Here is a 13,501-nt window from a genome sequence, read left to right on the forward strand (position 1 = left end):
GTAACCAATCCAAAATGGATACAACTTCGATATATATATATATATATATATATATATATATATATATCATAATTTGATATAGACGTAGACATATCCCGCATTTAGTTAGGCGTGTCAAATAGATCACACGGATGACAGTCGATTGCATTGGTTTAAAGCTTTCCTGGGAACAGGAAATTCACCAATAAGGGAAGGCGAATTCCATTGCTTCGTACAAAACATGACACCCGAGAGCGTAGGCCATTTTGTGATTGTGGATCGTTGCAATACGTTAAAGCGCAGCAAAAGAAAGGCACAAAACAAACTAACAAAAGTAATTTTCAAAGTGGCAACTTTTCGCGTCTTACAAAAAAGTGTAGGGTGGCTCTGAAAAGAGCCTTTGGATGAACAGTCCTCGTGGGGGATGAATTAATTACTTCTTCACTGCCTTTTCGGTCTTCTTGGGGAGCAGCACAGCTTGGATGTTGGGCAGTACTCCGCCTTGAGCGATGGTGACGCCTCCAAGGAGCTTGTTCAACTCTTCGTCGTTACGTACTGCCAGCTGCAGATGTCTGGGAATGATGCGGGTTTTCTTGTTGTCTCGGGCAGCGTTACCAGCCAACTCCAGGATCTCAGCGGTCAGATATTCGAGCACAGCGGCCAAATAAACTGGGGCACCGGCACCAACACGCTGGGCATAATTGCCTTTACGCAGCAGTCGGTGAACGCGACCAACCGGGAACTGGAGCCCAGCCCTCGATGAGCGGGTTTTAGCCTTTGCCCTCGCTTTTCCACCAGTCTTGCCCCTGCCACTCATTTTTAATGTCTAGTCACGCTTAAGAATAACGCTGGTTACGCGCCAGCGTCTTTTTTATAGCGACACTCTGTTCATCTATTGGCTGCAACGTTGATGAGATTTTGTCCAATCAAATTGGAAGACAGTTTTTCGACGTTGCTTGCAGCACATAACTGAATTAAATCAAAACCTCCGCAGTACTTTCTACAAAGTTGCACATTTAATTTTCTTGATAAACCTGAAATACTGGAAAAAGAAAAAATCACACGCAAATCAAGATATAAAATGAACGGACGGCCACGCATTACTAAATATCCATCATTATCAACGGCATATTAGCTGCATTACTGGAAATAACATTATGGTCTTCGAAAAGGTTTTGTCCTAAAATACTTAGTAACATTGAGCATGACTATTCATTCATCTCTAACCATTGATTACGAACCATTTAGTTTAGAGACCAGTATGCTTATTTGAACACATTATTGACTATATATTCAACTAGCTGGTGTGATGCCTCACAAAATAAAGGATAAGGTAAAAAGCGGAAAATTTACAGTATATTCATTGAACCATCTGAAATGTAACTTTATGCTCATATAAAAGCCTATGACTTTCTTTGGGCTCTTTTTCACCTTAGGCATAGCTGCCAACTCTCACGCTTTTTTCACACGCACATGCAAATGCGTGTGTCTCACGCCGAAAGCGTGAGAGTTGGCAGCTATGCCTTAGGTAAAGCGGGCTTCTTCGGCAACTTTTTCGCTACACCTTTTTAGCCGCAGCGTGTTTCTTTAGGGGCTACTTTCTTGGCGGGCTTCTTGTTGAGCTTAAACGAGCCAGAGGCACCGATGCCCTCAGTCTGAACTATGGTCCTTTAGCCACCAGGCTCCTAACTGCCACCTTTATCCACAAGTTTTTTTTCCTCAATGTCGTAACCGCTGACGACCAATGCTTTCTTCAAGGCAACCAAGGACACTCCACTCCACTGCACTTTTTTTGGAAGCAGAAATGGTCTTCCTACCAATTTTGGCTCAGGCAGTAAGAGCAGTCATCTGGCAGTCTGAGGATTGCCGGTTCGATAAATAGGGAGAACAAAAAAGGAGGAGATTAAATTATAAAGTAGTGGAAAACTTGACAACTACCATTGACGATGTGATGGTGTGTATTACTGTAGAAATCTGCTTGGAAAAAAAACAAAAAATGTAATTGTAAGTTGTGTATACAGATCACCTGGTTCTAACATTGAAATATTTAAGAATAGTATGGAAAGAATGTTTGATCTAAAAATCAGAAGATTATGTTTGTGTGTGGAGATTTTAATTTAGATCTCTTAAACCCCAACAAACACAAACTGACCAATGAATTTATCGATGTAATGTTCAGTTTAAGTTTAGTTCCAGTAATCACCAAACCAAGCAGAATAACATCTCACTGCGCCACTCTAATAGACAACATATTCACAAACATTATGGACAATAGCATAATGAGCGGGTTACTATTGAATGACATCAGTGATCATTTGCCAGTTTTTGTAATGTATGATTGTGATGGTGTGAAATATAGTGATGATAACATGACTAGATATAGGAGAGCAAGAACAGAAGAATCTATAAATAATTTTAGAAATGAATTACTAACACAAAACTGGAAAAATGTGTATGAAGAAAATGATACTGATAAAGCTTATGAAACATTCCTGATAATGTTTAAATCATTATATGATAAACACTGTCCTTTAAAAGAATATAACAGAAGCAAAAATATATAGACAGGCCATGGATGACAAAGGGACTACAAAATGCATGCAAAAAAAAGAATACCTTATATAGAGAATTCATAAAATCTAGAACTATATCTAAGCAGGATTATTATAATACAATATTAGATAGTAATAAAAATAATATTAAGGGCATGTGGAATGTATTAAATAATATTATTAGGAATAAATCAACAAATATAAGTTACCCTCAATATTTTATGGATAATGATAAGACTGTAAGCAATCGGAATGATGTGGCTACTGGGTTCAACAAGCCAGAAGAGGGAGGGGGAAAGGTTGAGGATTTCTTAGATAGCAATCCAAGCTCAATGTTTTTGAAAGCTGTGACTGAAAAGGAGATTATTGACACTGTTAGCAAATGTAAGAATAAAAGGTCTACAGACTGGAATAACACTGATATGGCTGTAATCAAGAAAGTAATGGAAGCCATTGCAAAACCCTTCACTTATATTTGTAATTTGTCTTTCAAAACAGGTGTGTTTCCAGGTAAAATGAAAACTGCTAAAGTTACTCCACTATACAAAGATGGAGACAGAAATCAATTCACTAATTACAGGCTAGGGTGTCTTTACTCACTCAGTTCTCTAAAATATTGGAAAAACTCTTTGCTAGCAGGTTGGATAATTTCATTGAGAAGCATAAGTTGTTAGCTGATTGTCAGTATGGATTCAGATCGAACAGAACCACATCGATGGCATTAATTGAGTTAACTGAAGAAATGACCAGTTCTATAGATAACAAGAAGTATGCAGTAGGAGTATTTATAGATTTAAAAAAAGCATTTGATACAATAGATCATCAATTATTAATCAATAAACTGGAAAAGTATGGTATCAGAGGGGTTGTACTCAACTGGATGAAAAGCTACATAGGTAATAGACATCAATTTGTACAGATCGGCGACAAGAAATCAACATGTTTAGAAATTATTTGTGGAGTGCCACAGGGGTCAGTATTGGGTCCCAAATTATTTATATTATACATAAATGATATATGTAAGGTGTCAAGAATCTTAAAATTTGTATTATTTGCGGATGACACCAATATTTTCTGTTCTGGGGAAAATCTGCAGCAGCTTTTGGAGGTGGTCACAGTAGAAATGAGTAAACTAAAAACTTGGTTTGACTTGAATAAATTATCATTAAATCTGAACAAAACCAAACTTATGTTGTTTGGACACCGTAAAATAAACACACAAGTAAAAGTGATGATCAATAATATAAATATAGAACGAGTGTATGAAAATACATTTCTGGGTGTGATTCTAGACCACAAAATCTGCTGGAAACCCCATATGAAATATGTGAAAGCAAAAGTGGCACGGAGCATTGGAGTGATGGGAAAAGCAAGACACATTTTGAATGAGAGAGCATTGTATAATTTGTATTGTTCACTTGTTTTGCCATATCTGAATTACTGTGTAGAAGTATGGGGCAACACCTACAAAACCAATACACAATCAATATGCATACTACAATAAAGAGCCATACGGATAGTTAACAATGTAGGATATCGTGATCACACCAATATACTGTTTTTAAAAGTGCATGCCTTAAAGTTCAGAGATCTGGTAGAACTCAAGACCGCACAAATAATGTATAAAGCAAAAAATAAACAGCTTCCTGGTAACATACAGGAGAATGTGCCACTTGCTAATGGTAAACGTTTTTGTTTGATTACACCACAGGACTGAAATAGATGAATTTACAAACCTAAAAACTGGTTTGTTTTTTTTGTTTTTTTCTACAATTGTAATTATTGTGTTAAGATTGGGATAGGACTGGATAAGCTTTGCTTCTTCCTATTCCATTTCGGACTTATTATCATTGTTATTTTGTTCTTTATTTTTGTTTTAGTTTTTTATTTTAATTGTACGAAATAAAGTTTATATATATCCCCCGCCCGGGCTGTGTCGGCTATATAAATGCCAACTGTTGACCATTGCCACTTGCCACGGATAAGTACTCCTTTAATATGCTTCTCGCACTGGATTATCCTTTTAAAGTGACCAAATTTGTCATGCACTTTTTTGTTAATTGATGATAGAAGCTCCGTGTGTAAACTTTAATGAAAGTTAAATAAATAGTAATAAATAATAATATTATTTTTTACTTCTGCACTTGGCAAGCCAGCGAGTAAGTCAAATTAGTTTTGGGCAACAGTTGCCTGGGTTAAACATATGACCTAATACGCTTACAAATAGCGTACAAATTGTTCTTCTGTGAAAGCAAAAAATATTTCTCATAGCAGGAATTGCTTCAAATGTAGACTTTGTTCGCAAAAAAATGTTAATGATGATAATTATGGATGTCTCGGTGGCGCAGCCTGTAGAGCACTGACCGCATGCTCATTGCGAGCCGCGACGTCGGCGGTTCGAATCCGACTGTCTGACATTTGTCGCATGTCTTCCCCTCTCTCTCGCTCCCATTCTTCCTGTCTCTCTATACTGTATACTGTCCAATAAAGCTGAAAAAGGCCTAAAAAATATCTTTAAAAAAAAAAGATAATTATTATAAAATTGTTATGCTGATGACATCCAACTCTTTTGCTCCTTCCCCCCATCCGTCACACAGGTCTCTGCCTGTATCTCCGCCTGCCTGAGAGACATCCACAGCTGGATGGGCAACCACCTTCTAAAGCTCAACCCAGAGCTAATCTTTATCCCTGCTCCAACCTCTCCCTTCTCTGATTTTTCCATTTCACAAGGGGGATACCTCGCGAGTAAGCTTGGAGTGGTGCTGGTAAACAGGCTGTCCTTCTCTGAGAACATCGCTACGGTGACCCGGGCATGCAGGTTCTTCCTGCACAACATCCGGAGAATCCGACCCTTCCTCACCACCTACTCCACTCAGCTCCTCATACAAGCAATGGTCCTGTCCCGCCTGGACTACTGCAATTATCTGCTGGCAGGCCTTCCAGCATCCGCCATCAGACCCCTACAACTGATCCAGAATGCTGCAGCCCGTCTGGTATTCAATGTCCCCAGACATTCACATATATTGTATTGTTGTACAATTATTATAGTATTGGGTATTATAGTTTGTAAGTTGATGTATTCCTCAAGATTCCAATTGTATCTGTATGGTCACACAAGGACCATACTGTCTTCTAAGGTCTTCTTCACACTTGTCCCAGTGTTTAATCTGCACTTTGTCGTACATCGCTCTGGACAAGAACGTTGGCTAAATGCTTGTAATGTAAATGGACACATCACATAATGTTGAAGGTCCATTGACGAGAAGTAGATCAGTGTAGTTTTATAAATGTTTCTTAGTCTTACAATTAAAACATTCATTGCATTTCATTTAGTAAAAGATGATTTTCAGAAATATAACAATTTATTTACAATGTAAGTTTTGTGCTTATGTGGGTCTCTGCCTGTGTTATGTGGTTATGAGTATGGTTATGTGCATTGCTCTTATTTCCTCTTTGGCCACTTACTTATTCAATTCGTCTACAGTTTTCCTCATGAAAATTCAAGTTAAATCTGAAGTCTATGTGAGAGTGCAATTCAAGTCTCAAGTCGAGAAATATCTTTGAATTCACTACATGGAAAATGCTATTACATCAAAGTCCAGTAGGTGGCAATATAGTTTTACAAATGGGAATGAAGACAATTTAATTTTCAGTCACTGGATATTACAATTGAATCAGAATTTGTTTAGATTTGAATTGCATATTACCAGGCCTGGACGAGCCCGATACAAAATTGGCAATGGAAGTCTACTATACGATACATTAAAGAATCAGCAGTGCCTTATTTTATTCACATGGAGAAAAGACAAATGGTTACAGAGGCTACAGCAGCAGAAGCCAATGAGCCTCGAAATGCCCAGAGTGTATACATATAAAAAAAAAAACTCCCATTTTTAATGGGACTTTAACTTGCCCAACGCATTTCATTTCCTGTGATCGATCCCGCATTACATTTCTGTTACCATTAATTCAATCGTTACAGTAACAGCAGACCCATCAGTGGAATATGTGCTCCCTATCTATCTGGTTCATGTTCGTGATCTCAAATTACATTTTGTTTATTGGTTCAACATTAGATTGTGCAGCTGCATTCGGTTTATCGGTTGACGTCGAAAATAAAATATAGCAGAACACGAATGATCCACTAGCCTGAATCCAGGAACAAGACTTCCGGTTCAGACTAATGATTCCATAACCTATGATAACACACAGACCAAAAGAACATGGAGACATTTGCTGCTTTAACAAGTACTGAGGTGGCTCTTAAAAGAGCCTTTGTCGTTTGGATTATGTGTTCAAACCATCTTAAGCGCGCTCTCCACGAATGCGGCGAGCCAGCTGGATATCCTTGGGCATGATCGTCACTCGCTTAGCGTGAATGGCGCACAGATTAGTGTCCTCGAACAGACCAACCAGATAAGCCTCGCTGGCCTCCTGCAGAGCCATTACAGCGGAGCTTTGGAAGCGGAGATCGGTCTTGAAGTCCTGAGCAATCTCTCGCACAAGGCGCTGGAAGGGCAGCTTGCGAATCAAAAGTTCAGTAGACTTCTGATAACGGCGAATTTCTCGCAAAGCTACAGTACCAGGCCTGTAACGATGAGGTTTCTTCACGCCGCCTGTTGCAGGCGCACTCTTACGTGCAGCCTTAGTGGCGAGCTGCTTCCTAGGAGCTTTGCCACCGGTAGATTTACGTGCGGTCTGTTTGGTTCTAGCCATCGCTTCTTACTCGAGTACTGACTTTCTGAATTCCGTTCCGTCCCGACATGCGCCTTTAAAGCACACCATCCCGGAGCTGATTGGATAGGCTTTTACGGATCCTCATTGGCCCTGACCCTGCCTTCATTCCCCGAGACTATTGGATCGTTTCTTCAGCTTCCTCTGCCGCCCACAATTTTAACTTTTCTCCTTGCCGCCTTGAATAATAATAATAATAATAATAATAATAATAATGATGATAGCCTAATAAATCATCAGCCTTTCACAATATCACGCGCGACTAGGATGGCCAGATACAAACGGACAAAGAGTAAGATGTGGCGGTGATATAATGCATATCCTGCCTTTAGGGTTTGGGGTGTCAAATTCAGGCATCAATCATTGCTGGGGACGTTAATTCCGAAGAACGGAAGAACTTCGTTTTGTTTTGGAATTTAAGAAGTTAGCTGCTTATTTTGCAGTCTGTCTGGCATAGGAGAAAGAACTGTGATCAATTTTGAATTTAGGAATCCCGTTAGTAGTAAGAAATTGTAATCACCCGAGACCATCATTGTGTAGGTTTATTGCCCAACTAATCTTTGTGCCTGGATTTCTACCACCTCTCTTCCCCTAATATTCAGCAACCTACAAACTGGAGCTAGGCTGTACTACCATTTCCTAAACTATTAGCTAGAGCGGTCTGTGTTTAGCAGTAGAAGTAAATGGCCAACCGATGGAAAATGGCGTTCAATCGGTTCAAATGGCAGCTTTTCGCGCTTTCTACGGGTGTGGGAGGCTCTGAAAAGAGCCTTTGGATGAACGGTCCTCGTGGGAGTGATGCACTAATTACTTCGCCTTCACCGTCTTTTCGATCTTCTTGGGGAGCAGCACAGCTTGGATGTTGGGCAGTACTCCGCCTTGAGCGATAGTGACGCCTCCAAGGAGCTTGTTCAACTCTTCGTCGTTCCGTACTGCCAGCTGCAGATGTCTAGGAATGATGCGGGTTTTCTTGTTGTCTCGGGCAGCGTTACCAGCCAACTCCAGGATCTCAGCGGTCAGATATTCGAGCACAGCGGCCAGGTAAACTGGAGCACCGGCACCAACACGCTGGGCATAATTGCCTTTACGCAGCAGCCGGTGAACGCGACCAACCGGGAACTGGAGCCCAGCCCTTGATGAGCGAGTTTTAGCCTTCGCCCTCGCTTTTCCACCAGTCTTACCCCTGCCACTCATTTTCGATATCTAGTCAGACTTAAGAATAACGCTGGTTACGCGCCAGCGTCTTTTTTATAGCAACAATCTGTTCATCTATTGGCTACAGCGTTGATGAGATTTTGTCCAATCAAATTAGAAGAAAGTTTTTCGACGTTGCTTGCCTCCGCAGTACTTTCTAAAAAGTTGAAAATTGAATTTGCAGGCCGTTATGTTTAAATGCACAAAAACTACAATAAATAATCACACGCAAATCAAGATATACGATGAACATACGGCCACGTATTACTTGTATGTATGTACAATGTATCCATCATCCATATTAAAAGAAAAATGTTTAGTCTTGTCAGACCAAGTGTCCTGCGACATCAAACATTTTCAGTACTTTACTTTCCTTCTTATGAAACAATGGACGATAATTATTTCACTATCACATGCTCAAGGTTTCCCCTTTGGATTTAAAAAATATATTATTTGCAATAGAAACACAGAATAAATCACAGCTATCGTTATTGTGACCGGATTACTGTAATGCGAGTTAAAAATAATACGCTATGAATGTCAGGTAGGCCTGCAGACTGCATTAGTCTTAAGATTGGACGTGGTGTTTTGAGGGTATTTGACGTCTGGAGCATGGTTGACACTGGTTTCTGTCATCCATTTTGTTTCTGCCACAGCTTTTGCTCGGTAGGGATCGTATTCGGCTTATTTTTCCAATAATTATTTGTATTTCCTTTAAAGTTGTGAACCTATAGTACAGATGCAGCGACGTATTCGTTAGAATTTGAGATTTTACTCGTATGATCTCAATAGTAGCTATATAATATAAGCTACGCATCCTCGTAACTGTCTGCGACACACACGCACAGTTCAGTTTCATATCAATTGGCGGAACTGAGAGTTTGAGAGGTTTCTGCTAATCAGAGGCTCAGATTCAAGCAGGCATGCAACATATTATATTAAAAATGTTTCAACCCAATCCCCAAAAATCTCGCTAAGCTAAGTCGACTTGATTGAAACCTGGCACAAAAGAAAAGGCCACACCCAATGAGCCCGCTTCTCACGGAGTTATTGATATTGACGATTGGGTACTAATGCAGTAGTCCAACACATGACAAAAGTTATATTACTATTGCGGACTATAAATGCCAACGCATCTCCTTTGAAGGAATCAGGTCAAAACGTTGATGGGGTTTCGTCCTAAAATACTTTCAGCTTGAATATTGGTATTCATTCACATATACATCATTTATTACAAACCGTTGAATTTGGAGACCAATAAGCTTGTTTGAACACATGGTACCAATGAGCTACATACTGTATTCAACTCGCTAGACGGCCTTAAGTGAACCAACTGAAATGTAAAACCTAGCCGAGACAAATGGAGACCTCGCGCTTTCAAGAAAGTCTGGATGGCTCTTAAAAGAGCCTTTTATACTTGTGAAATAATGCAACAGTACACGTGTTCACTTCTTCTTGGGAGCAGCTTTCTTGACGCTCCTGGGTTTGGCAACTTTTGAATTGATTGCCTTCGTTTTCTTAGGGCTTTTGGTTACCTTTGCCGCTGGCTTCTGAACACTCTTTGGACTCTTGGCCGACTTCTTCGCAACAGTCTTAGCCTTCTTTGGGCTCTTCACCTTAGGTGGAGCGGACTTCTTCGGTGACTTTTTCGCCACAGGTTTCTTTGCTACCACCTTTTTAGCCGGAACAGACTTCTTAGCTTTAAGGACTGCTTTCGTGGCCGGCTTCTTCTTTTCAACGGTCTTCTTGTTGACCTTAAAAGAACCAGAAGCACCTTTTCCCTTAGTCTGAACCAGGGTCCCACTAGCCACCATAGCCTTAACTGCCAAATTTACCCGAGAGTTATTTTTATCCAGGTTGTAGCCACCGGCGACCAGTCCTTTCTTCAACGTAGCCAGGGACACCCCACTCCTCTCCTTGGAGGCAGACACTTCCTTCAGGATCAAATCTTTAAGGCTAGGTCCTGTACTCTTGGGCTTGATTGCCGTCTTCTTCTTGGTGGTCTTAGCCGGAGCGACTGGAGCAGGAGCGGGAGCTGGCGCACTTTCTGCCATTTCTCTTTTCGTAGATTCTCTCTTTTCACACGTAGAATAAACAACACTGTCTCGTTTCTGCGCCCTATGCGTCAGGGGGGCTGGACTTAAATACAAAATGCGGACCGTGTAGACTCAATCAGCCCGGCATAGCGTGTTAGCTCCTGAAAATTCAACTCGCTTGTGTTTTCTCCTCGCCGATATCGGCAAAATAATACAATGTGCATTCATTTTACAAGCAAGAAAACAAGAGGAATGCCAATCAAAGGCCCTTCTGACAACAAATTAACTTCTGCACCGTGAGGAAAATTGCCGCAATTTCTCCATCCTGTTTAAAACATCGCCACTTGCCATGGATAAGTAGTCGGTAAATGTGCTTCTCGCATTCTATTAGCCTTTTAAAACGATCATACATGTCACGCACTTTTAAATTGTTCGTTAATAAATGGCAGAAGCCTCGTGTGGAAACAGAAAATATTAAAAGCCATACATACCCAAGTAAGGCTTAAAAACAGGACTTAAATTTTTGACTGCAAAGCACAGCACACGTGGGTGCTGAGTTTTCATAAAAGTTGCATGTCAATGTTTGCCAAATCAGACAATATGGTTCTGAAACCATTGTTAAACCAATCTTCTTCTTTTTTTAAATACTGCGATGTATACTGCGAGGGTCCGCTCTTCCACGTACAAACTGACCTTGTTCTGGCCATGCCCATGCAGTAGCTGATGATTAGTTTTTATATCAGTGTGTGGAACCCTCCCTTGCATCCATAATATAAGAAATCTAATGCCTTTGTGGAAAAAATATGGATATTACACCGTAAAAACGGAAGCAATCGAATCAAAATAATAAAGAAAATAAAACGATCTTCTTGCAGAAATCATAATTATATTAAAAGTTAGTTTGAACAAGAGTTGGAACTGTTGGATGTCTTTCCGTCATTATCCTCCAACCAAGGTTATAGTTCCATCATTTTGTGCTCTAACCAATTCAAAAAGAATGTTTACCATTTGCTCATTCTGACAATTAAAAGCAAGAATGTCTCCTTTTCTCTCAAAGCCATGATCTGGCGAGTTCAGCAATTGCTTAAAATGACACCAAAGTGATATGTGAAGAAATGTTGTCATACTTGTTAAGGACCCATGTTGACTGAATGCAGACTTTTGTTTTGCAGTCTTCATTTTCACACCATAATGACCACTTTCAGCATTTAGTCATTCTGTCAGGGATCAGGCAATAGGAGACTCAGGGATAACTCGAAAAAGGCAATCAGAGAGGGCAGATCCAAAAACAGGCAATGGTAAAAATCCAGGTGGACAGTCCAAGCAGGTGAAGATACAATAACAAAATACAAAACACAGAGTCAAAAAACCAGGCAGAGATCAAAACCAGGAAAAATTCCAAAACAGAGCAAACCAGAGAGAAGTAAACAGGGGCAAAGGCACGGTGAAAAGGAGGCTAGAACCAGGGCAGGGCACAGAAAGACAAACTAGCCCTGAACAAACAAAACAGACAGGTGTATATATAAAACAGGTAACAAGAGGAAACGAGAAGCAGGTAAAATGAATGACAAGAGACATGAAGTAAGTACATATAAAGGAATGGAAGGCGGAGACACAGGGGGAATTAAACTGAAAACAGACTACGGTGGTCACAGAGGGGAAGAAGAGGTGAAAACACAGATGTCAAAAAGGGCACAAATTTACTGATTTCAACTGTAGGTCTCTGTTTACAAATGCAAAACACAGTTGCCACAGTACATTACAAAAATAGAATATTTGTGATCTAGAAGTTAATTATGAATTATTTATTTATAAGGATATTACTTGAGATTATGTATTGAAATGTGGCATTAAGAGGGCTGAATTGTAAAAAAAACAATCACTGGGCAAAGCCAGTTGGTATCTTTTTTTAAATGTAGCATATGTAAGTGTCCTCAGAAACATCTCTCAGCATCCCTCTCTAAATTGCATGTTTTGTTGAATCTCAAAATGAAAAGAAATGACCACAACCTCTACAGGTTACGAACTTAAATCAGTTTTCTGTGAAAGCAAGAATTCTTATTCAATAACAGGAAAAGCTAGATTCCTTTGAATGCAGATTCTGCTCAACAAAAAATGCAAGATCTTTAGCAAAATGATAAAAATATATATTTTAAAAATAGTTGTAATTGTAAATCACAATGAATCCATTTTCATTGCAATGCTGACAACAGACATGACAATAGTTCAACCAGCGAACAGCAGTATTTATATCTTTAAATGCTGATGGATCGGTCAAATTCTTCCATCTCCGTAATATAGCAAAAATCTTTCAAAGGAGGATGCTGAAATCTTACTACACTCACTGAGCACTTTATTAGGTATTTATTAGCTTATTTGACTTATTGGTCTTCTGTTATGCTGGGGGGAACAGGGGAACCAGAAGCAGACGGGGGTGCAGAAAAATGACGATTTAATTACAGCAGGGGCAGACAGAGCAGAGTCGAAAAACATGCCAGGGTCAAAACCAGGAGGTCCTTCAAAAATGCAGAAGTACAAAATCCAACAAACGAAGAAGAGTCCGGGGAAGCAGGCAGGGGTCAAAACCAGAAAACCAAGAGCAACAGAAAACCAGATAACCAGAAGGGCAAGGGCAAGGGCAAGGGCAAGGGCAAGGGCAAGGGCAAGGGCAAGGGCAAGGGCAAGGGCAAGGGCAAGGGCAAGGGCAAGGGCAAGGGCAAGGGCAAGGGAAACAGAGGCTAGAACTGGGCGCCGGAAACAAGGGCTCGGGAACAGAACAGGATAAGACGAACTAGCAGTGTGCAACTGAAAAGGACAGGTATAAATACACAGGGGAATGAGACAAACTAGGCGGGGCATGGGAGTGAGGGTGGTCTAACAAATAAACATCAGGTGAGACAGATGAAATGGTAATAGGACAATAACGAGGGGGAAACGAAAATGCGGACTGGATTCACAATGACACACATGTAATACAAACGGCACCGGACTAGAGAGTAGACAATT

The 13,501-nt window shown here is 40.2% G+C and overlaps 3 protein-coding genes across 3 annotated transcripts; all 3 read right to left on the reverse strand.

Moving 5' to 3' along the window:
• Window positions 1-411: 411 nt before the first annotated feature.
• LOC133111209 (uncharacterized) lies at window positions 412-8,459 on the reverse strand. The gene is given in 2 exon segments (XM_061221399.1): window positions 412-827; window positions 8,077-8,459. Coding segments are annotated over 2 exon segments (798 nt in total). The 3' UTR covers window position 412.
• On the reverse strand, window positions 6,832-7,247 carry LOC133111227 (histone H3). Its single transcript, XM_061221418.1, has one exon. The coding sequence runs from the start codon at window positions 7,245-7,247 to the stop codon at window positions 6,837-6,839; it is 411 nt and encodes a 136-aa protein (XP_061077402.1). The 3' UTR covers window positions 6,832-6,836.
• A 1,445-nt stretch (window positions 8,460-9,904) lies between the features above and the next one.
• Window positions 9,905-10,513, reverse strand: LOC133111811 (histone H1-like). The gene has a single exon (XM_061222405.1). The coding sequence runs from the start codon at window positions 10,511-10,513 to the stop codon at window positions 9,905-9,907; it is 609 nt and encodes a 202-aa protein (XP_061078389.1).
• Between the last annotated feature and the right edge of the window lie 2,988 nt (window positions 10,514-13,501).

This window comes from Conger conger, chromosome 15 (assembly GCF_963514075.1).
Source record: "Conger conger chromosome 15, fConCon1.1, whole genome shotgun sequence".
Taxonomy (NCBI): Eukaryota; Metazoa; Chordata; class Actinopteri; order Anguilliformes; family Congridae; genus Conger; species Conger conger.